General features: G+C 41.6%; 1 protein-coding gene across 2 annotated transcripts; it reads right to left on the bottom strand.

The window, feature by feature from the left end:
• Window positions 1-341: 341 nt before the first annotated feature.
• radil2b (Ras association and DIL domains 2b) lies at window positions 342-24151 on the bottom strand. 2 transcript variants are annotated; one of them, XM_051418422.1, is made up of 18 exons: window positions 23576-24151; window positions 21910-22106; window positions 20810-20984; window positions 18505-18737; window positions 17101-17561; window positions 14884-15180; window positions 14303-14716; window positions 12729-12766; window positions 12407-12633; window positions 12105-12217; window positions 6947-7205; window positions 6683-6855; window positions 5992-6136; window positions 5683-5867; window positions 4344-4773; window positions 3698-3897; window positions 2614-2753; window positions 342-2506 (listed from the first exon to the last, which is right to left on the bottom strand). In XM_051418422.1, exons 1-18 carry the CDS (start codon window positions 23701-23703, stop codon window positions 2413-2415), a joined length of 3909 nt encoding a protein of 1302 aa, XP_051274382.1. In that variant the 5' UTR covers window positions 23704-24151; the 3' UTR covers window positions 342-2412. The 2 variants fall into 2 exon arrangements, with proteins under 2 accessions (XP_051274382.1, XP_051274383.1); XM_051418423.1 differs by lacking the exon at window positions 23576-24151 and adding an exon at window positions 22932-22985.
• Window positions 24152-24740: the final 589 nt, after the last annotated feature.

Below are 24740 nucleotides of genomic sequence, written 5' to 3' on the forward strand. Positions count from 1 at the left end.
AATATATTATACATTATAACTCATGTACGTTATATATTACATATATCATATTATATATTATAAATATACAGTATAATATATAATAACTCATATACACTATATATTACATATATTATAAATATACAGTATAATATACAATATATTATAACTCATATACATTTTATATTACATATATTATATATTATATATTATACTATATGTCATATAATATCATGTCCCACCCAACTGTGGGTACGGTTTAGATCGGTTTTGAGAAACACTGTTCTATCCTATATCATAACTGTGTTAATGGTCAAAAACAATTCATTGTTCAGTGTGAATGAATGGGAATGACACCAATAGAGTATTAACATGTATTTATTGGTGAAACACAACAGACATGAGCTAACAATAAAAACAGCTTTAAAAGCTAGGTAATTAATAAAAAAAAACCAATAACAATAAAATCTGAAGCCTAGCCTACAGGAAGAATGAACTGGTGGACTTTCTGTGGGTATGGACCAACCTGGAAAATGAGATCATGAAAATAAGCCATCTGGTTAGTGAAGAAACACTTAAAAAATGTGACAGTAAGTTTTTATAGTTCATTTTTTCAGACAATCATAAATCAACAAGAACATGTAACAGCCATCACATATCAAATAATCATATCCAGATGAAACTAAATTCAAGAATGCTAGTGCTATTACACCTCAGTTGGTGTTTGTTATTTTTCAAACAAATGACAAAGTGTTGCAGTGACTTAATTTCAGACCAACATTACAATGGGCTGAGACTTTAGTTTCCTCATTTTCTCCTCCCATCCTCTCTGGTGGATCCTTATACATACTGTCAATGGCTGGACCCAATCAGTTCTGATTAGTAAGTTGTGTAACTGAGGCAAAGGGCTGTGTTTGTAGAAGCTAATCTTTTTTGTGCAAGCATCTATATGTACTGGCCTCTGCAGGCCATGCTCCTAATAGCACCACCTTGGTTGATGCCCTCACATGCAGAGGTTTCTTGGAAATGTTCTGCATTATCCTGGTTGTTGTTGCAAGTGGTATTTTGTTCCTGTGGTCTTTGTAGTGGTGGCCTTCAGGGGGAATGTATGGAAATCTTTGGGATTGGAAACAGTCAGTCATTAGACAAGTATTCATCTGCCACTGGCTTAAGGACTAAGGCTTTGAACAGTGGAGTCTAGAAAACAACAACCAGAACCCAACCATACCAAACACATACACCAATCAGCCATAACACAGCCATGAGAACTGACAGACAGAAGTGAATAACACTGATTATCTGGTAATCATGGCTCCTGTCAGTGGGTGGGATATATCAGGCAGCAAGTGAACATTTTGTCCTTAAAGGCTGGGTTAGAGCATCTCCAAAACTGCAGCTCTTGTGGGATGTTTCCGGTCAAAAGTGGTCAAAAGTGATCCAAGGAAGGAAAACCAGTGAACTGGCGACGGGGTCATGGGGGGCCAAGGCTCACTGATGCACGTGAGGAGTGAAGGCTGGCCTGTGTGGTCCGATCCAACAGATGAGCTACTGTAACTGAAACTGCTTAAAAGGTTAATGCTGGTTCTGATAGAAAGGTGTCAGAACACACAGTGCATTACAGTTTGTTGGTATGGGGCTGCAGAACATTCTGACCACCAGGGTGCACAGGTGGTCAGAAGCTGATCGGTGTATAAGGGCTTTTCACACTGCACTTAGCCCCAGGCGGAGAAAGCTTTCACACTGGCACAATCCGACACATTCCAAAGTGGGCTAACCCCGACTTTAATCAAGGGCAATGGTTCTCAACCTTGGGGTCGGGACCCCCACAAATGCCACCAAAGCTTCATGAGGGGGTTTAAAGGGTGTAAGAATACTTAAAAATGTTCACAGTAGGCCTATATCTGGGCATTTAGTTCATTTCTGTTAGTTCTGTTAGTTCATGTCAAAACAGAAGCCTATTAAGTAAGTATGATTGTTAAAAAAACAAAAAGTCAATACAGAGAGAGAGTTGTATAAACATTATTTTTTTTATTATATCAGGGTTGTCAGTTTACTTAATGATAGAAAAGGGGTCCCTTAAGGAAAAAGGTTGGGAACCACTGGCCTCGGGCTTGCTGGCCCTGCTCTGGAGCAGAAGTGCAGTGTGAATGGTATACCCCTGCACTCAAACTCTTCTCAGTTTAAAATCACAATGCTGTATTCACTGGAACACAGCATCAAATATACACGTCAGTCATTACTATCAATTACATTGAGCGGCTAAAACCTGGTACTCAGTTCCCCCAGGACGTAGCTCATCTTATAGTGCACTTATGTCTTCTTAACACCCATATCCTTATATTAAGGTCCATGTCCTGAACTTGAATGTTCAACAAGTTCTTATAGTCATCTTTAAGTCATCTGTGGTTTTAAAAAAACGGCAGTGAAATGGTGTCAGCATTCACTCTGTATAGCCTTAGCCATCCAGTCAGACCTGGCCACCAGCAACCTCAGCCTGTCACCTGATGACTGGATCAGCTCCTTTCCACTAGCAGACACAGCGGTGGAAGAGATGTAAAAGAAAGACAATCTGTTAGACAAATTAGGATTTTTGAACAAGATTTTGCTCAGTTTTAAACTTCAATCATTCTTTACCTCTGGTAGTCCAGTCCAAGCAGACTGACTCCATTAACAGCCAGGATCCTGTCCCCAGGTGCCAGCTTCTCACACCGGGCAGCAGGAGAGTCGGGGACCACCGCACGGATGAAGATGCCCTTCACCCTCAAGGAAGACTCCTGGAAGATGAGATAAGTTAGCAAGGAACAACAGATACAAATGAGCTGTTGGCTAACTCTGGTTACTTTACTGCTGTCGGTGTTACAATAAACAATTGAAAAACTATGCATTTTTGAAAGTTTTTTTGTAGTTTCACACATTTTATACACAATTCAAAACCAAAACACAAGTTTAGGATCAAGACTCTACAGCCATGCTAGCAGGCTGCACTCAGTTTAGACACATGCTAACATCAGCATGCTAACACATTCATAAATTACTATACTAACACACTTCAGCTCCTTGGCCTTATACGACAACAGTTACTAACCAGGACATGGTGTGAAAAATATACATAGTTTTTTCCTTAAAGGTCTGTTGTGTAGGATTTTGTGGAATCTAGTGGGGTAGTTTTTCTATCTATAGCCAGTTTGTCCCTTCTTTGCTAGCCTGTAGTTTTTTGTAAGTTTTGAGTCAAGGGGTTTTAGTTGGTTGCAATCTGCTGTCTCACTGCTAGATGCCACTAAATCCTACACACTGGTCCTTTAAGGATACGTACAAAACCAACCTATGGTGATGTAAGTAATGTTACCCATGCTGCCTCACTCGTAAATATTCACGGGAACAGTAGTTTTTTATATATATATATATATATATATATATATATATATATAGTAAAACAAATGAATCGTTGTTTAACCTTAAGAAGGTTTCAACTTCTAAAATCAAGTGCTGTAGTGGATGACAATTTGTCTAAGAATACGGACAGTAAACTCGGAAACATGCTTCACTTTTTCGGAGAGACCAAAAAAAAAAAGAGTCATGTGACATGACTTCGACTCGCTATAGAAGGTAAGAGCAGAAAACTACAGAGAACCATCCTTTTCCTGCCCCCTCTGGTTTCAAGTTTCAAGCATGTTGACCTTTAACTCTGAGTTACGAAGGCTACATTTCTTTCACTCACCCTTGTGTCAACCAGAGCAAGACCAAGTCCTCTTTCACCTCGCTCCAGCTCCAAGCTAAAAAGCTCATCGTTATTGTCATCGTAATGGTCATACACCTCTTCCTCCTCCTGCTCCTCCTCTTCCTCTTTTAGTTCAATAAATCTATTAACACTGGGGCGGTCTACTTTCAGCGCAGCCAGACATTCAAACACTAATCCACCTGAGGAGAAAATAAAGGACATGTTCAGTTTTCCTTTACTGCGGACAAACAGAAGGAAACGTATGGAGCCAGAATGGTGACTTTAAAAATGGCATTCAAAACAAAACCAGTAGTGAAAAAGGAAACATTGGCATTGAAACATTTGTATTGAAAACAGTTGTATTGGCATTGAAACAAGTATTGTCACTGAAAAAAGAAACTAATTAAAATAATTAAAATCTTAAAATCTTATTATTTTATTTTATTGGGATTTTTTGTATTTTTCAATGACAATCTTCAGATTTTTTCCTCATGTCACTTTTTTTTCAGTGACAGATTTTTTTACAGTGTCACTTTTTTTCAGTGTGTCACTGATTTTCAGTTTCAACTTTCTGTCACTGTTTTGGCTCCATAAAGTCACCGTTCTGGCTCCATAGAATTGGTGGTGATGTGTTTCTGTACTGTACCTTCATCATGTGCGTCTACACCAGAGGACCAGGGAAGTGTCTCACTGTCACCCTTCACCCATTCATCCTTGCATACCTTCACCGAATCAACGGTATCTATGATGTGGGGGGTGTTGGGTGGGGTGAGGAGACAGGAGGGGTCCAGAGCTGACCTCCTAATCTCAGTCTCTCTGGTCTGCAGCTCTAGATTTTTCAGCTTCTGGGACAAAAGGAGGGCACCACAGGAGTTGAACTCATCCAGGTACTGGATGGAGGAAGGAGAGGATGGTGATGGGGGTGATGGGGGTAAGGCACCAGAGGTAGTAGAAGGGGACGGGGGGTCATCGGCAGTAGGCTGAGATGAGACGATCTCAACTGGTAAGGTTTCCAGACTGGCTTTTGGAAGGATATCCATCTTAGTCAGTTTGGCCTCCATGGGAATGACACCACCCTGGAAAAATCAATACGATCAGTATGAAAACCACATTTGAAAATTAAATCATAATTAAAAGGGCAAGACCACCAATTTTATATAGTGTGTTTACAGGTGTTGGGGACTGCTACCAAAATGAATGAATGGATTAAAAGATGTTCTGTTGCTTTGTTTTTGACAAGGATCCCAAGTTCCCTGGACTAACCTCCTGTGCAAATTGTCACTCTGCCCACTGTGCTCAGATTATAAAAAATAATGTAAAATTAGGGTACCTCAGAGGCTTATATAAATAACTTATATATATAATTATATTAAAAAATATTAAATATTTTTTTCTGCTAGAAACATCTGGGGGGCTAAATTCAACCTTTTGGGGTGGAACTTTGGGGAACCATGATTTGAAGCGTCCTCCATCCTTTATGGTGCCCACCATCGACATATATAAACATATGGTGCCCACTCTCTACCGATATAAGATAAGATATATAATTTATTAATCCCCTATTGGGGAAATTCTTATTTTTCAGTCTTTTTTTTTATTCTTACACACACACACAGGCTGAAATACACACTTCATGCACTTGTGGACTTGATGTGATGGGCTCGCCATATTAGCGGCACCCATGAGTAGTTTTCTTGGGATTAGGTTCCCTCTGCACTGCACAGGAGGAGAAACTGGCACCTCTCCAGCTACCAGTCCACACTACATATTGTGGTCTGTGGAATTTGAACCAGCGACCCTTCGGTTCCCAAGCCAAGTCCCCACACACTGAGCTACTGCCACCCTAACTGAGCTTCTGCCGCCGATATGCCACCTTTGCCACGTTAGCCAAGCATAAATCCTGCATTAATCATACTTCCCAACGTTTTTCAGTTTTATCTATATTGTTCAATATAACAAAAGGCACGAATGACGTTTTTTTGTACCTTTTGTTCCTCAGTAGCTGTGACCTTATCCGAATGTGAGTCTAAAAGGGTAGAAATGAAGTCTTTGAGCCTGTCCAGCTGTTCCCTCAGGGCTGAATCAGTTACCTCCCTTCCCAGTTGGAACTGGTAACCCCCATCTGGCAGCACCAGAGGATGGTGGGTGTCAAAACTCTCCAGGATATCAGCTAATAATAAAATCAAAAGAAAAAAATGTGTATATGAGTATCTTACAGATTATCATGTTCATTACTGATATTGTGAATTAAGGCAGGAGTCACAGCCAGTATGACCAGTATTCTGCGCTCTCACCAGTTTTGTGTGCTGCAGCCTGCTCCTGAACAGATGGAGTCCAGTTGTGTTTGCAGGGAGACGCTGGACTGTAAAGACTCAGCAGGTGGTTCAGCTGGGCCGGACTCAGAGCAGGGTAGTCAGACCGCAGGGACACCCAAGATGTCTAAACACACACACACACACACACACACACAGAGAGAGAGAGATCAACTCTATTGAAAATTAGATTTGGTTATTAAAAATGACAAAAACTAAGAAATGTATGAATGTAAATTGTATGAGAGAAAATCTTCAGGGTTGTTCATTTTACGACTGCTAGCTTGCCTTGTATTACTTTCTACAATTTTTGGGGGAAAAAATAAAAATGTTCTGCGTTTTCTTTTCATAAATATATACATATGTAGGTTGTTGTTTATTTAGTTTTGTTTCAACATTTATATTTTCTTTTACAGCTCATTTAATAATACTAACATTATTTTTTCAGAATTTTAAGTTTGGGCTTCATAGCTGTCTTAAGTGGACAATAGTTGATTTTATATATACATATTTATAACAAAATACATAATGTATCATATAATATAAGATAGAATTGTACAATTCACACACAATATTATTTTACATCCACTCTGCAGAAATGACATCCTCAGTGTCTCTGGTGATATAGCTGGATAAACCCAGCTCTGCTGAATGTGTAATGTGTGTGTTTTACCTGCAGTAAATTCTTTCTAGGCGTAGCCAGCAGATTGATAGCCGACGAGAGTGTGTGTGTGTGCTCCGAGGCCAGTTCTCCCAGTCCAGCTGCGTGGGCCCAGTCCAGGAGTATGTCGAGATTGGCCCGCATCCGTACGCCTCTAGACCACTGGTAGAAACCTGGCTCAGAGCCTGTGTACACACCAGGAGAAAGTCATCTTTAAAATAACTTCCTCTCTGTCTGTCGGTCTGTCTGTCTGTGTGGGCACTGATGTAATGATACCTCTCTCCATGAGTGAATTGAAGAGTGATGCGTTAATGAAGTAGAAGAGGTAGCCAATGAGTTGTGAGGCAATCTCTGGGTGGAGCTGACAGTCCGACAGCAGTCTCCATTTGTCGGTGAGAACCTCCACAAATTGCTGGATCTCACCAGGGACCTGCAGACCACCACTACCCAGGACCCGATCGCTCTCGCCAGTCACCTCAGGGCTCTTCCTGAACGGGTTGCAGTCCAGAAGGCCCGGCAGGATGGGATAGAGGACCTGATAAGACATAATTGGTTGTGCAGCATAGTGTGAGAGTGACTCACTCATCCATGTGGAACTGGAGATTGTTGACAATTCCTGTGGGTCAATTTGAGGTTGGAAAAGCTAACGTTGTGCGGTGGATGTTCTGATCGCTGGGATAAACTAAAACATGTAACCCTCTAACCTAGATTTCAGACCACCCATATAGCCTGTGCATGTCTGTCTCTCTGAGTTTCTCACACTACAACATAGCTGATCAGCAGAAATAAGAGAGAGTTTGTAACATTTCCTCCTTTTCAGCCAAAGGTCCTTGCTGCTCTTCAGAGCGAGCCCGGACAACGCTAGCTTTGTTCGGGCTAATTGTACACAGACATCCCCTTTCCCCTCCAATCTCACTCTTTACACCCACCAAGCTTCCGAGGCCAGTGCCAGCCGTGGATCTACATTCCTAAAAAGCTGAATATGGCTCATGTGGGCTTGGCATGGCGCTGCTACAGGGCTGCTGAGTGAAGACTTCTGAAGGAATCCACCCTGAGCAGATCGTTTTACATTTACTGTAAGGCCCCGCAGCCAGGACAGGCTGAACATGAACAGTAGAACCTAACAGCCCCGGCTCCCATCACACACGAAACAATGGAAATGGGCGAACATTAAGCTGAATAATCTCTGCAGTGTCTCTGGTTGGAAAATGTCGCTCAGCGGAGCCAAGCCAGAGAGGATTCATTCATTCTGGGATTACCACATGCATCCATGGCATGTATCAGAGTCAGAAAGTGTGTATTCTGTGTTGTCTGCTCATGTGTGCATTCATTGAACTTGATGGACAAGTAAACACACAGTCTGCCCACAAGCCCGTTGAAGTGCGTCTTCACTGCACTCACCAGTGGCGCCTTTTGTTTTCTATCCTGCAGCGATTACCCTCACATTGAGTTGGACGAGCACGAAATACCCCAAAATAAACACAGATTTAAGGAAATGTTTGCATGTTTGGATTTAGATTCGATTTCATCATAGGGTGAGTGCTGCTTTCCCTCGTGTTGGATGGAAGGTTAAAAAAAAAAAAAGTGAGTTAGAAAAAGCTTGTTTACAACCTGGAACATTAAAAATGTCCCTGCACAAACTGAATCCTGGGTCAGACTGTCTGCAGTGCAGTAAGCACTGACATCAATCACTCTGTCCTCTCACTGCATTAGTGAAGGGACAGGATAGATACTGGAGTAAATCATCAGGCCTTAGCCAGATTACTCCTCAGCTTGACACTGGTGACCACATTCCTCACAGATTCTGTTCTGTCAGCAGATGAAAGATGTGGATGTGAGTTTGCTGTGAAGTGACAATCATGATGGATGACTCGACAACACGCCTGGATTAACTGGCAAGACCAAGAAAAAGTCTGACTGTGTCCACACTTGGCCAGCTAGATCTGAAAATGCTGGAAACGTTTTGTACAAATCCCCATCCATTCACACTGAAGTAACTTAAACGATAGGAAACGAGCTGCATCTTCCTCTTCCTCCTCCTCTTTAGGGCATGCTAAAATTTCCTCCTAAATCTTACACACTGTATGATTCAGGGGCAAACTTTTGTTCATTATGTGTTAATATCCTTAATTTGGGTTTTGACAAAACATTTTTTCAGCTGAATTCCTTTTTTTAGTTTTGTAGACTTATTATAAATCAAATGATTCCTGTGCTTCCTCAAAGATTAATTAGAACTCTTTAGCTCACAGAAAAGTGTGCTGAAGAGCCACAAACACCTTCTTATCTCTTGCCATTTCAATCCAGAGATTCCACAGTTGCAACACACTGTCAGTGCGTGAACTCCTAAATTGCCAGAGAAATTCAGACTATAATGCAACATGCCAACTGACACAATGCCTTCTTCTGTGTTGAAAAGACAACCATATTTTGAAGATGGTTAAAAGACAATAAGGACATTTACAGTATTACAGCTAAAGTTAGTTATTGTTAGCAAAAGCTTGCTAATTAGCTTCCATCTGGCTGTCATTAGCTATCAAATGTAAGTATCTTAGCTAATAATTCATGTAGATTAGCTAACTAGCTAACTAACCAGCTAAATAGTCAACCAACGGCAGATGTAGATTAGCTAGCTGGTTAGCTATCATTTGACTAACATTAGCTAACTAACGTACTTTTAGCCAGTACAAAATGAGGTTGTCCTTTCAACATCAACATGACAAGGCTACCACATTGCATTGCAAAGCACAGGAAAGGCAAAAGTTGACCGAGGTTCTGACCGAGGCTTACTCAACTGTTATTGGAGCACAGAGCAAAAAGGGGCGGGACTTAGGAAGGGTCAATTGAACATAAATTTACTGTAAATTAGATCCTACAAGTTCAAACTTCATGAACTCTCCATGTTTTTATTGCTGGATTATTTATGGATTTACTGACAAACCACATCTGGAAGTCATTTGGTTCATCAGGCAGACTTGCTGAGAGAAATAAATGCTGTCTGAGGCAGGTAGTTAGAGAACCACATCCTCCTGCAAGTCTAAAACTTGCAGCACAGCAACTATTGAGGAATTCCTATAGTTTCCTCTTTAGAGATACAATGTCATATCACTGACTTCTTTCTTGTAGGGAAACTGACAGGCGCATCCATCTGAATTCCAACTGGCAGAAGATGTGAGACCTTGGCTTGGCTGGTAGCACTGGACCAGTGCTGCCCTAATGCTTCTTTTTACTTTGGGCCTTGCTGGTGTGGAGCATCCAGGTCACTGGAGGGGCTGTGAAGGACATGGAGCTTAGCTTTCAGTTATGATTTTGAGTTCAGCTACTGGAGGAGGAGGAGAAGGAGAAGGAGGAGGAGGAGGAGGAGGAGGAGGAGGAGTAAGAAATGTCCAAAAAAGGAGGAAGTCGGATGTCATTGTATGAACACAAATAGGTCAATCTCCTCATTAGTACGTTTTGGATAATGCTTTTACCCACACCCACAAAGCTCAACTGGAAATGTGTCCAAAACTTTCCCGGCACAATTCCATGTAATGGGTGTGGTGCGTCAGTGGAACTGCAACTGAATGCTGTGGCTACAAAGAAATACCATTTTCTCTTTTTCCAAGTAACAGTGTGAGCTTGATCAAATACAGTATTTACACTCAAGCCATGCTATTTACCTCCACAGCGAGGGAGTCTTAATTGGAAACATGAAAAGAGTTTAGAGGACTTTATTACTTGAATATCCTGTGGTGTCAATATACCTGCTTAGACCAAAAATGATTGTGTGCTGAGGTAATGCAGGTATGAAGGAATGTTTACTGGTGTATAGGAGTTTTCAACTAAATGTTTGATTCATCACTTCTATTAATGTAGAATAATAATTGACTCACACATTAAGCCATCACCATTGCCATGTTTCTTTGGCAATTTTCTGGTGTTACTGGCCACCCAACAAAAGTAAATCCAATATTCACTCTCCTTTCACCTCTGTTTTGTCACCAACTACCAGAGGTGTGGACTCAAAAAGACTCTAATTGGACTTAGAACTAATCAACCTCCCCATAGATTAAAAAGTTGGGGCACAACAGATCACAGAAAAGTTTGCATCATACCACGAGTGGCAGTGAACGTGTATGGTTACATTTGGTCTGCAGTTCACGTGTGGCACACCATGTAGGGTGGTGCATACAGATGAGCTATGAATCAATTAATTTCCCTTCCCAGAGGCGATCCGTTACGTCCACCGGAAAACCCCCTCTTAGTTTTTCTGTACCACAGGCCCTGTTTTGGCCATTGTACAGCAATGATGTGTTTAAACAGACAAGAGTGCAGTGGGTTCCCTCCCTGGCTTGTACTTTGATTTTCACCCAAAACAAGACTACAAATCAGCTTCTAAATTGGATGAAGATAATGTATTTTCTGAAAACTAAAGCATGTAAACCTATTCCAGAAGACCCCACATATAAAAGTATGACCCTGAAAAAGTACATAATGTGGTGTCTTTAATATATTATTGCTCTGTTAATAAAATGGCAAAATTGCATACATGAAAACTTGCACTAGGAGGTGGGACTTGATTTGGGAATTTGAGACTTACTTGTGACTTGCAAAACAATGACTTTGATGACAATGCTAAAAGCAAATATCTGTTTCTTTAGTTGCCTAATGCTCCACTTTGGTCAAAAGCAAGTCGCTGATTTTGTCAGCTGCCTGAAAAAGCATGATGAGAGTTGTGAGAGAGACGAATCAGACCAGTAACGCTGCGGGTCATAAAACCAAAACAAAGAGCTGAAAAATGCTAAAACGCTCTATAGAGCTGAGAGAATCCGCAGAGTGGAGTGAGGTTTAACAGTACGAGCGGCCTCTCTCACATTACATGTAATTATCACATCCATTACATGTAATATGAAAATGTGGAGCTTTGCCACTTGTGTACATCTCTCAGCTGAAATATTTTAGGTTGCAATGTAAAGCTTCCTTGGCAGCACTTGGAGGTCCCTGGCTCCGTCCTTCCCCAACACACACACAAACACACACACACACACACACACAAAGGCCCATGGTGTCCTGTCTCTCTCCCGTGTCATAATGCCCCCAGTGTGGTCTGGCAGTGTGGCCAGTTGCTCTATTAGAAAGCTGTCAGAGTGGCTAACTGGGCTCTTTATTCTCAGGCCGTCTCTGATTATTTTCCTTTCTTAAAGTACACATCATAATCATCTGTGAGAGGAACAAACTGAGCTCCTACACAAGCCTGGTTTGACTCGTCTCCTTCGGCCAAGAAAAGTGCCTTGTTGGCCGAGGTAAGGTAGAGATTTAGTTTCCCATGCAAGACACTCGCGTACAAATATATTTAAGTCATTACTTGCTTGCCTTTCCCACAGACGTGTAGCTGTTCTATTTCAGCACATAGAGAATTCTGTGTATGCTATAGCGGCGTGCTTGGTCCTCCTCTCACCTTGGTGATGTAGTACACACACTGCTGGAAGGCGAGCATGATGACCTCCTCCAGGACAGCAATTGTCTCCTCACTGGCTGAACGGACACAGGACAGACGTAAATCCAACAGGGCTGAAAATCACACACACACACACACACACACACACACACATATATATTAATGATGTAGTTATGCTCCAGTGACATTTCTTTCACTACTTTTTGTCAGTGAGATATAAAAATAAATTGGTTGGAGTATTTTTTACCCAGAAATATCCTAACACTCTGATCATTGTATTTGAAGCTAAGTAAGTGACTAACCCAAGTTCTCCCTCTCCATGTTCTCCCCATCTTCCCTTTCTTCTTCATCTTCCTGTCCCTGCTCTTTTTGGGTTCTCCACTCCAGAATAAGAGGCAGCTGGAACTGGATGAACTGCAGCAGCTCCAGACTGTTGGACATCCACACCACCAGGGGGCGCAGTCCTGAGATCACCTCATGCAGACTGAGAGCCTGGAGGTCCTCAGGGGCTGAGCCTTCACCGTTGAGACTGCAATGCATAAGAATAAGAGATAAGAAGAGATCTGCAGTGTGGTCTGAACTGTCATATAAACCGACTGCTGAAGAAAAACAATGTGTGCTTACACTTCAGGTTGTACTGCAGCTAAGTCCTTAGTGTGCTCCTGCATGACAACAAGAAAAAGCTAGTGATAATAATAAACAGCATTCATTTACTCAAAATTAAAGATGTTTAGTAGAAAGCATTAACAAAAAAAATGTGAAGAAGATAAAAAGATATAAGATCAAAAGTATATAAACAATGGTAGACAACACAGAGTTCAAACAAGATCATTATTGTACATAAAAATATGTCTGTGCAGTGTGTTTTAAGAGCAGACAATCAGTAACTCTTACCCTGTGCTCCAATGACACCTTGCTTTTTCCCACTCTCTCTGCATTGTGCATGTATGGTGTTGTCCTAAAGTAACCTGGGCCTGAGGATTAGGTAAAAATGTTGGCCTTGAGGCCCTTAAAGGACCAGTGTGTGTTCAGTGTCATCTAGTGGTGAGGTTACAGATTGCAACCAACTGAATACCTCTCGCCTGACCCTCCCCTTTCCATGCAGGAGAAACAACAGAAACAGTGTTTGGTTTGTCCGTTCTGGGCTACTGTAGAAACATGGCAGTTCAACATGGCACCCTCTGTAGAACAGGACCCACTCCCTCTGTAGATATAAAGGACTCATTCTAAGGTAACAAAAACACAATGACTCGTATTTTCTGGTGATTATACACTAATGATTAGATTTCTGGGCCTTTAAGGCCTGGTCACACTAGAAAATGTCATAATCACATGTATCGTTGCAAAATATGTGGTTTTAGTGGTAGTGATGTAGTGACTCCTCTTGGGACTAGCTGGTCAACTACTGTAATGTTAGCTGGCAGCTAACCGCTAACACTAGCAAGCAGTGGACATGCTAGCAGTAATACAGTACACACAATAGTTCTCAGAGAAGTTTACTTTTTTACAATTTAGTTTTATCAAAGAGTGGGGGAAAGCTCTGAGCTAGCAAGCTGCCTAACAGTCAGTTAGATAACAGGCCTAGCTAACTGTTAGCAAGCTTGTGGTTGTCGCGAACTGAACAATAAGTTCAGAGTAAGATACAGAGTGTAATATTTAGGAGCCTCTATTGGTAGAAATGGAATGTAATATTTCCATTAATGCATAAACGCCTGTTTCATTAAGAGTTATGCGTTTTTTGTGTGTAGCAAGTTTGTTGCGATGTGCAACTACGCTGCTAGACTACACTAAATCCTACACACCTTTAAAATCTTGCCATTTTAAAATTAAATCATTTTAGTTTGTATTCTGCTTTAGTGCTGTATATTCCCAAACAAATTAGCAATTCATCAGATTACAACAAATGAACTGCTACACACTGGAAGCATATGACTTTCTGACTTTTTTGACGTTTTAAAGTACACTTATTGTTTTAAATTACATTATAAGGCCCATCACACTGCCTTGATGCCCCTAATCCAACCTTGTTTCCATTTTTCCAGCAATTGACGCGGGTCAAACGAGACGAGTCAATTATCACATTCAGTGTATTTGGGCCTTTGCACCTGCCCTGACTGTCTGTAGCCCTAGTGAAGCTGTGTTGTGAAAGGGACATCCTGGCGGACCTCCATGACATCTTGTTTCTTCCCACAACTCACCCACATGGCACTCTGAACTCCACTGGCGATACGCAACAGCAGCCTGCGCAGGTCTGAGGTATGAAGACCGGTGGCCGAATACTGAACACACAGGCACAGCAGAAATGCAACAGTCAGTGGTGGTCTGGCTCTGACGCTGCTGCTTCCTGTAGCAACTATCTCCTTGACAATGCGATCCTCATCCTCACTCTCATATGTCAGAGTCAGGCTGTGGCCTTCAGGTGATTTTAAAAAGGGAAGGCCTCTGTCTTGGGACTGTTTGCTGCTGGATCCCTGTTGGTCAGTGCAGGTTGTGAAGCAGGTGTTGCAGAGGATCATTTCTCCAGTATGGCTTGTTGTAGTGGCAGAAGTGGTATGACCCAGCATCCAGGGGACAGCAGTAGTGCTGGGCTCAGGAGCAGCACTGTTCACTTCCTTCATGTCCAAGATAGAAACAAGAATCATGTCTATCATTTCTTTGTTTTCACTCAAGGAATTTAAGAAGACAAAGATCCCAAATATGGGAATATGGGAAATAGGAAAAATACAGTGGATACTTTACACACTTACAATATGCCCTCACCTTCCTGTTTCACTCTTACCTTGTGTCTCAAATCTAACGGATCCTTGAAAAGAAACAGGTAGCGCTGTCCCAACCCAATGACATCACCAGGGTTAAGCTGCACTTCTTTTCTCAGCACTTCGCCATTCCTGGTGACCACGGCGTCCTGACATGGGCAGAGCGTGGTGAGGCTGCCAACGCCGTGGCGCTGGAAACAGCAGTGTTTCGGAAGGATGTCAGTGGCAAAGAGAAGGATGTCAGGCTTTGACCCGTCTTCGTGATCACTTAGCCGACCAAGTACAATGTTTGGCCCAGCAAGTAGGTAGATAACAAAGTCCTAAGTGTAGAGAAATATGACAATTATCATAAAGTCTCAGACAATTGAGAGAATATTCTCCATCCCTTTGATTTAATCTCAATAAAGTACTGCAGGAATCAGTCCTAAAACCCAGAAATGAGCTGGCCTCAAAGTCAATTAGAATTTTCAGATACCAATATCAGTATCAGAAATTCCTCAATACTACCTTAAATGCAGTATTGGTAAGTATGCATCTCTGTGCAGCAATCCAATACCACTTAATTTATTAGCCCAGAAACAGGACACTGATGGAAAGGAATAGGGTATGTATCTCTGTAAAGTCAATGAGTTTTTTTGAACAAGTTAGATGGTTAGATGCCTGAACTACGGTGAACACAAGCTTAAGATTTCAAATATGTCGGTAAATACCCCACCTGGGAATTTTGAAGCTTTTAACAAAGGTGCTTGCTAACAAAAGATCCCAAAAAGGTTTATTTAAATTCATTTTTAAATGCAGGACTTGTACTTGTAATGGACTTTGCACCTGTGTATCTTGGTCTTGAAACACGTGGACAGTTCTGCTCGATAGGAACAGCAAATGTATAAAACTTGGAACTGTGGGTGAATCACCACCACCAGCTACATAACAACTCAGTGAAAGCAGTCTGATCATGTGGAGGTATTAGAATTATAGTCTTGATCCCAGCCTGATTAGGCAAACAATGTTTTATTAATCACAGTGACATGCCCCTTGTTATGTGATGTGGTCTTTTCCAACGTGACAGGTTTTAACCAGCTGAATTAATTCACAGATAAACTCCCTAAACCTTGCTCATAATAGTATTTCTCGTGGTAGATGATTATATTCTTTTGAAGGGTCTTTAGGGAAAACAACAGTGACGCAGAGTCACAATCACAGGAGAGTGAGGATTAGCCTCTGTGTGTGTGTGTGTGTGTGTGTGTACCACAGTGAGAACCATGTGTAATCAGCCAGGAAGCAGTGCCAGGGTTGTCTTTTTCTGTTTCCTGATCAGTGTTTTGACACACACAGTTTTTCTAGTTCGCTGACCTCTCACATAATGATTCTGCCCTCAGTCTCTGTCTTTACACTGAAAAAACATGCCTCTAGAGCTGCAGCTCTGACATATTTTACAGTGAGTGAAGGGCATAACACAGTTTGAGCGTAATACAATGCACATGTGAACATCTGGTTAAAGAAGCCAAAATCAGCCTGCATGCATGTGAGAGGTGGAATTGACTGTTCATTAAACCTCACTGTGGCTAACCCTATTATGAAGTTTACAAAGATAACATGGGCAGATTTTACTGTCAAAACTCTCTAATTTTCACTGTATCACTTTTAGTCTTACAAGACAAAAAGCCTGAGAGGACTAACCAAGATGTTTGGCAACCCTAACACTACCTCAGGTAACGTTGCCTCGGGTTGCTGGACTGTGAACTTCCCAAACCTAATAAAGAACAGGACAACACTATGTGTAATTGCTCCATGGCTTTGGAAGTGATGCTAGGTTACTCGCCTTCTATCGGCAGTAGAAGGCTAGTTAGCCGATCATACTAACTTAGCTTATGTTAACTACAATTGACCCAGAATTTAAAAGTCGATTTGAGTTTTTACTCTTCTCATCACTGTTATCTTTAGCTTCCACCCGCCGATAGTGGCGTTGTAACAGAATTTTAAGTTAAACAATTGGATGTTTCTTGCTGAAATGCACTTTGGGAATCCTAGTTAACATCTACCTTAAACTTTTACGTACACAAGGATCATTTACCTTTCACTTTTTTTTATGAAAGAATCAGAACATTTCTAAAGTAGTTTTAAATCTGTAACTATTTAACTGTGAGTTTCATGCGGATCTAAGCCATAGACGAGCTCCAACGGCGGGTCGTGTAACATACTTGACTTTGCATATGTGCTGCTTGTGCGTCTGAATCAGATACCTGTGCGAGGCTGCAGCCCTGCAGCAACAGCAGGTATGGACAGTCGTGAGGAGGGTGAATGGAGTACTGTGTGGTGTTATCGTCGCTGCTCTCCGTCTCCTCCCTCTCTGACTCCTCTCCTTCGCGCTCGCCCCTTGGCCTCGACGGACAGAGGGTCTCTGTTTTTGCCCGCGACCCACCGTCCCCCTCTGAGGGAACTGCGAGCATGTGAATGTGATTCTGTCCCGGGCTTGTTTTTGGCTGCTCGAAACTGTGCACTGGAGTTTGATTCAGGCTCTCGCTTCGATCTTTATGACACTTATCACGATCTGCGTCCTGTTTGGTCTCTGTATCAGAATCTAAGAGGTCCATCTCACTTTTGCTCCTCCACAGTTTGTGGCTTCGCCCTGTGGTCCTCTCTATGAGGGTGGAGGTCACTCTGGAGCGGCTCTTCTGCAGCTTTCGAGCCTGGGCGTTGATCCCTAACAGAGAGATGAACAGTGATGTTAAAACGTGTGCAAATTGAACTGCTGTATAAATACATTAAGCACAGAGGTAAAGGAATGTAGTGATAGGGCAACACCCTTTTTTTTCCTGACGCAAGGTGAGGTGCGTGTGTGTGAGCCTGCGTATGTTCGTACATTGTGTGTTTATGCCAGAGTCAACACGGAGAAGCCCCACACAGGAAACAGACCTCGGTGGAAAGAAAGACAGAGCTCATGGAAATAAAAAAAAGTTCACCCATGGAGCAGGCATCCACAAGCTGACACTGATAGAAAGCTATCACAAGCTGCGCCATTCATAAAAGCAAAACACAAAACAGGACGCACTCTTACACCATGACCACAGCTGTGTCAACCACAGCTCGCGCCTCCAGTACAAATGACAGAAAGCGGTCCGCCCTGCACGTTTACAGTGCCATAAAGTGTTTGTGTCCAGCATCCACGGAAAGTTCTGGGTGTTTTTCTGCTGCATCATTCTTTGTAAATATCATTGGATACGATATTTTGCCATGTAAAACTTTTATAGCGTTATGCTAAAACAGTTAAGTGTTAAAGAAAAGGGTGTGCCACTGGAAGAGGTTTAATTCAATTTCAGGCTGTCTGCATTGTTCATTAAATTTAAAGTTTATGAAATGTTAGTTCAAATTTGTAACAGAAATTGAATAGAAAGAAAAAAAGAAATTGTAGACCTATTAAAATATAGTTTGGTCTGTGTGGCTTGGCTGATTTTCACTGGAAAAACAGCATGCCAGCAGACCACATTTTACTGTGAGAACTCTAAAAACTGGATTTAATACTGACAATGCTTTATTTAATGGTAAAAAAAGTTATTCCAAGACATGCAGACACCCTGAGTTAGGATGTGGTACGCTGTGAAATGATCAGTCCCAAAGCACCCTGAGGCTGCAGTCAGACACTGTACCAGCAGTAATGGTGTCTTTGTCTTTGGACGTCTTCTCTTCCACCAAGCGTCTCCTCTGGATTTCGAACCGTCTCGCCAGGCCTTCTCTGGGTTTCCATAGAGACTGCAGGAGGAGGGGCTTCTCGTTGTCGCCCACAACTCGGAAGCCTTCTGTCCTCCACTGATGACTGCTAATAGAGCCGATGGTGTCGCAGAGTATGTAGGACTCTGCCTCCTCCTTGCCCAGACCATACCTAGGAGATATAATCAGGTTAAATAATTATAATACTAACTGGACAAAATTAATTTAGCACTCCAAAGTACTGTACTTTTGGAAACTTATGCTTGCCATCGGCAAGTCAGGCAGTTGAAGGCAGTATCGCTTTTGTCCACAGGGGTCGCCAGAATCAACATAAAATAAAGGTGTCTTGTAGCTTCTTTAAAGCGCCGATGTCATTGACAGTATATGTAATAGCCAGAGCTTGGTCTGTGAAGTGAAGCCAACGTGTAAGTGTCTTAAAACCTGCATTGTATGTAAAGGCCAAGCATTATTTACTCATGGGGAGAATTAGTCTACTTCCTGATGAGTTTATGGTCTCACCCACTAGTTTCAGTCTTCTTCCATACAGCATGATGTTCATTTAGTAAGTTGTGGTCTCATTTAGAGTAAAATGGACGATAAAGCTATATGCTTTTGGGCCGAGCTACCTTTTGATTGACAGGTCACTCTCAGTGAGTCTGTCCAGCTCAACGCACCAAAATCAGATCAAACTGTCAATTAGGCAGTGCTGATCAAATATGAATTAATATTCTGTAAGTGTCTCACTTAAAATCGTTTAAGAAACATATTTTAGTGTGCTGTTTATCTGTAATACGAGATCCTGTGTGACCAGGTGAGCAGGCATTGTTTCCTGCTACAGACAAGTTGAAACTGTGCAGCCAATGAGAGCAGCCCAATTCGCAGTACGTCCATCTAACTGTTATGGCGATGTCCAAAACGGTAGTCCACAAACCAATGGGTGACATCACAATAAGTTCACACTTGGCCTATGTATAGGATTTTAGGATTTTAGACGTTTTCTAGTGCTCTTATCAGAAAAGAAACTCTGGTAGACCGCAATGCACGCCACCACTCATCCATACCCCCAAAGCGTCTGACCTGATGATATTGAACTGAATCACTTAAACGCAGCACAGACTGAGCCAGTTTTCACCAAGATTGTCTAATTTGTCGGTGCGATATTCACTCTACTTCCAGCTGAATTGGAGAAACGCCTGGCTCTTTAGCCACTATACTCTCCATGTTGTTAACCAGCTAGCCTCTGTAGGCTATTTATCAGTAGGCGGTTTATCAGAGCTTTTTTACTAAAAAAATAATAATAAAAAAGCACTTCCTACTGCAGCTGGAAGTGAGGGTTATGAGAGCTGTGAGCGTGAACCAAAAGAGTGAAGTTGTCAGCTGTAAATGCAAAAGAAATGGGCACAAAGACATTAGAATGCTTCGGGTTGGGTGATAATCTGCGAGTTCATCTAACATGCAACTCCTTTCGCATTATACATAGTCATTTGATCCATTAATAATTTAAAAATAGATTAGAACACCTTTAATGTAAAACACTTTAACATGCCAACATTAACATCTGTTGACTTACAGAGGGTTGTTTTTAGCTTTTTCTTCAAACTAATCAAAGTAGCACCTTATCATGGATGTATTTGCTAACCCATTAATACATAAGAGATCTAGTAATGATATAGCTCAGTCTCACTGCTCCAGTGTAAATTTTCACTGAGGGAAAGTAAAATGATTTACTCTTTCCTCTACAAACTGAATACCACTTGTATTAATCATTCCATTATGTTTTTGGCTGAAACATAAGCAAAGACTGACAGACATTCACTCTCCAGAGAGGCCGCCTTAGAGCCCTGACCAACCCTGGCTGTCTTTCACACAAGTCTGTGGTTTGCTTTAGACCTTTTCAGAACTACCAAATGAACTATTTGGCACACTCACACACCATGCACACTGTACTGCAATTATAACAAACAGAACAACGGGTCAGGTCGACTTTGTTCATCTAAAATACACTAATCACAACAACACGAACTCTCCTTTCATGAACCGCCAAGGTTTTGTGCATCAAGGACTGTTCTGACTGCTGTTATACACAACGATGTAGCACAAAGGTACTGTATATTACAGCAGAGGAAGCGTGTGGATGGACATAATAGAACTCACCCACTGCATACAAAGCGGACACATATGGCATGCAGACACACACACACACACACACACACACACGTGCACACAGATAACACATGGCCTTACCGTTCAAGGGCCTCTTTGACTAGCTCTTTTGCACTGGAGTGTGTGGTGGCCAGGACGCTCTTATAGTGAGCTCCCTCACAGATTTCATCTCCAAAGATCTTCAGGATTCCTGGAGCAGTTATCTGATTGGATAGCTCAGATGGGTCGTCTGCTTTTAAAACATCTGTAGAGATCACTGCAAGGCAACAAGGGAGAGGAGTTTTAAAGCTGGGTCTCAGTTGTGGTTCATTAACATTGATGGCAGAGAGACATTTACCATAAACCCAGTAGGAAAGACAATCTGTGGAAAACAAAAATACTTATATAACATACACTATGTGTCTGCACATTGCAATAAACCAGTGGTCTGTCCTAACTGATGGAATACGTGCGCTGACCGATGTCAATTGAGCTGGTTCTTCCATTTCTCTGATGGAGTAATGTCATTCAAAACCACATTTAAAAGTCTAGCAATTAAAGTATGTATGTGGGCATTTGTATGTATACTTTGTATAGTCCATTTTCCAGTGTGAATGTGCTATATGGTCAAACTATAATTGGAATTACTGCACAGTTATGCATTTGGAACACAGATAATGGTGATCCTCCTTTTACCCTATCACTGTGAAATGCAGTATAATGCAGTACGGCTTTTGTTCACATAAAATAAAAGTTTCTTGTAGGTGCTTCAAAGTGCCTATGTCATTGACAGTATATATATATAACTATTTAGTATTGCTCTTTCATAAAGTTTGCAGACTCACAAGATACCGGTTTAATAAATGAGTGAATGATGAATGAATGATGAGAATCAAAGCAGCCATGGCAAAGATATCCTTGCTTTTAGTTTCTAGACTTAAATACCTCTGTCTTTCAAACTCCATATTCCCACTTAATAATGCAAGTTTTTTTTTATAAATTACATCACCAAATCTGAGTTGAGATAATTTTGATGACATCATCAAGGGTCATTCTGTCCCCCAGAGTGGTGGCTCCTTTGAGTTAATATAAAATATTAAAAAGTTACATAGCAACAGCAACCTTCTATCTATAGTAAATCCTACAATGACAAAATCCCAGGACAAACATGCAGGGAGAGGTGTAAAGTCATTGTGACGTACTGCTTCCCTTCCTGATGGACATTGAGGACCTGATGCCTGCTGTCAGCGCCATGGAGCCTGAGTTGGAGGTGGGGCCGCGGTGGAAGACACCTGAGAGGCGGTTGGTATGGCGACGGATGCGGCTCTTGCTTGGCTGTCTGACTGCAACGCACTCGGCTGACCTGCTGGTGGATGAGCTGCCAGTGGATGAAGCCGATCTTATGAACAAGAGGAGAAGGAAAGCCTCAAATGAAGACCTATGATGAAGAAGTGTCCTTGAGAAAGACACTGAATCCCTACCAGCTGATCTTTGAATCCCTTGTAAAAGTAAGAGAAGTAGGAGGGTTCCAAATAGTTTAGTCCCAACAGTTTTCACCAAGAGAGGGACCGGGGAAGGAGAAATAAGTGGTTTGGAAAGGGGAGAAATGGAGTGAAAAGGTAAAACAGAAGATGGAAGAACAGAATTAAAGCTGCAGTAGGTAACTTTTAGAAAAATATTTTTTGTCATGTGTGCTGAAATTTGTCCTGACAGTAGTACATAAAACAGATACTCTGTGAACAATCAGGTTCCTCTGGCTCCTCATAGTGCTCCTAATGGCATTTGTAAGAATTCACAGGCCTGGACGAAAACAACCAATTAGAGCCAAGAAAGATATAAAGACGCTTTGGGTTGTGGAAGCTTGAAGAACCCAGAACGCCTGTATTTGACATCCTGGGAATGAGACTCAACATCAAATATCGATCTTTGCTCTGATTGGTTGTTTTTGTCCAGGCCCGGTGGATTCTATTTTTATAAAAATTACCTACTGCAGCTTTAAGAGCTACAACGGATGCAACAGCAAAGGAGAAAGCAAAGTGATAAATACAAGAAAATATAATGATAACAAGAAAAATTATTTAGTAGGAGGGAAGAAAGTAGAACAATTAGCAGAAAAAATGCATAAAAACATTCTTCATACATATATTTAAACAATACATAATGATCAATAAACTTACATCACAAAGTTCTATCAGTGAGCCATAATAGCACATACTGTACATACGTATCTGTCCCAAGCACAATGCAGTCCAGTCCCTGTCACCATGCCTCCCTCAGCTCCCTCAGTGCTTTACTGAAATAATGAACTGTTGTTTTACATCTGACCAAGCCTGTAAGCTGCTTATGTGGTTCAAAGGTTCTCTGCAGTTACGCCACCACTTGGACATAAAAGACTCCTGATGAACAATGTTAGTGAAACTGGTTGAAGTCTGTCTGTGTAGAACAACAGTGATGGAATATGATGGCACGAGCAGATTATGAGTATAGTTTTATTGCATCTCATCAGCCTTAGGGCCATCAGGGGATGAAGAGGACTTTATATGCTAAAAAAAAAAAATCTGCATTTATTAAAAGAGCATATGATTGCAAAGCCGCTTTTATGAGTTCAGTGTTTGATTTTTGCCTTTCCTCTTATTCCATTAATCATCTCACTTTATGTTAGTCTCCCCAATAACCAATTAAAGCCTTTAACCATCTGAGTGACCTTCAAAATAGAAAACTAGTTGACTGACTGGTCTTTCTCAATGCATTTTAAGAGCATAAGAACTGAATAACACATTCTGTATGAATAAAAAGCAAAAAGGTCCAATCAAGTCTCATAAAATTCACTTGTACAAACTACTAAAGCTGTTTGTTGTTCACACTCACTGCTGAGAGCCATCACTTGTCTTCCTTCCCAACTTGACAAACCGCCTCTTTGGTGAAGCTGCAGGTAAAATCGGTGGTCTCGGTGGGAGAGAACGCAGCTCCTCAGAGGAAAATGCCATCTGATTCATTCCTGCTCAAGGTAAACTGTTACGGATGATATTTTAAATCAAGACAAAGGGTTCCTATTATCATGTCACATCAGCCCGTGCTGCACGCAAGCTGCTTTGCGTCATTTCTGGGATGTTTCATCCAGGACAAGCTTCATTTTACGCACTCCGGAACAGGCGCTGCAGATGTTTCCAGCCCTCATCCAGCTGTTGGGACTGCCGCAGCCGGGCTGTGCAGTCCACCGACGACGGCTCGGGTTGCAGTTCTACTTCACACTCTTTCTGTGACGCTGACACGGATCAGATGAGTGAAGTTTAGCGGACTGATCTCAGGTCAGACAGTGTGCCGCTCTCCGCGCTGTTAATGTCAGATAATCTACTGCGCGTGCTGCTGGAGGAGGCAGTTTTGTTTCAAATTCAGAACGAACCCGCTCTCCAGATGTGCATCGACAGCGCAAATGCTTGGAGATGCCAAGTGCGCACACCCGCCCACCCATACTAAAACTTTCAAAATAAAATCCTCAGAGAAAAGCGCGTTTCATATTATTATTATTATTCTAATTTTAAAGCCAATTACCATATCTTACTGCAGTGCTGTGGTTGAAGAAGACTCTTAGATATATAAGTTGGAGTCTGAAACGGTCCTCCTGTGCACCATGAACCCAGTGAACCAAAGGCCCAAACATTGCTGCGTTCATGACTCCATCTTCTGGCTGCGCACAGATCACACCTCTGAGAGTAAAGGAGCCTTAAATAAGAACTTTATTAGCTACATGCAAGAGTAAATATCAATAGACTAAAAATCGCCCCTACTAACAAAGCTGCAACATTACAGCTCACTAATATGAATACCAGAGGCCAAATTGCAAAATGTATTCACGTAGGTGGGTCTTTTTGTTCCATTTATGTGGTGGCTGCATTCCTTGTTAGTTAGTAGAATATATAATTAACTCTAAATAAAGCTATCTTACACTTAAACCTGGACAATCTCAATATTAGTGGTTTTGTACAGGATGATGAAAAAAACCTCTATAATGATCAAATCCTTTAGTATATAC

This window comes from Dicentrarchus labrax, unplaced genomic scaffold (genome assembly GCF_905237075.1).
Source record: "Dicentrarchus labrax unplaced genomic scaffold, dlabrax2021, whole genome shotgun sequence".
In the NCBI taxonomy this organism is placed as follows: Eukaryota; Metazoa; Chordata; class Actinopteri; family Moronidae; genus Dicentrarchus; species Dicentrarchus labrax.

Bases quoted from the DNA above. Each gene is read 5' to 3' on its own strand.
- radil2b (XM_051418422.1), bottom strand. From the start codon at position 23,703: ATGAATCAGATGGCATTTTCCTCTGAGGAGCTGCGTTCTCTCCCACCG. The intron at 15,181-17,100 runs GTATCTGATTCA...CTCTACACTTAG, and splicing joins AGGGCTGCAGCCTCGCACAG to GACTTTGTTATCTACCTACT. The intron at 4,774-5,682 runs GTACAAAAAAAC...TGATTTTTCCAG, and splicing joins CAGCTACTGAGGAACAAAAG to GGTGGTGTCATTCCCATGGA.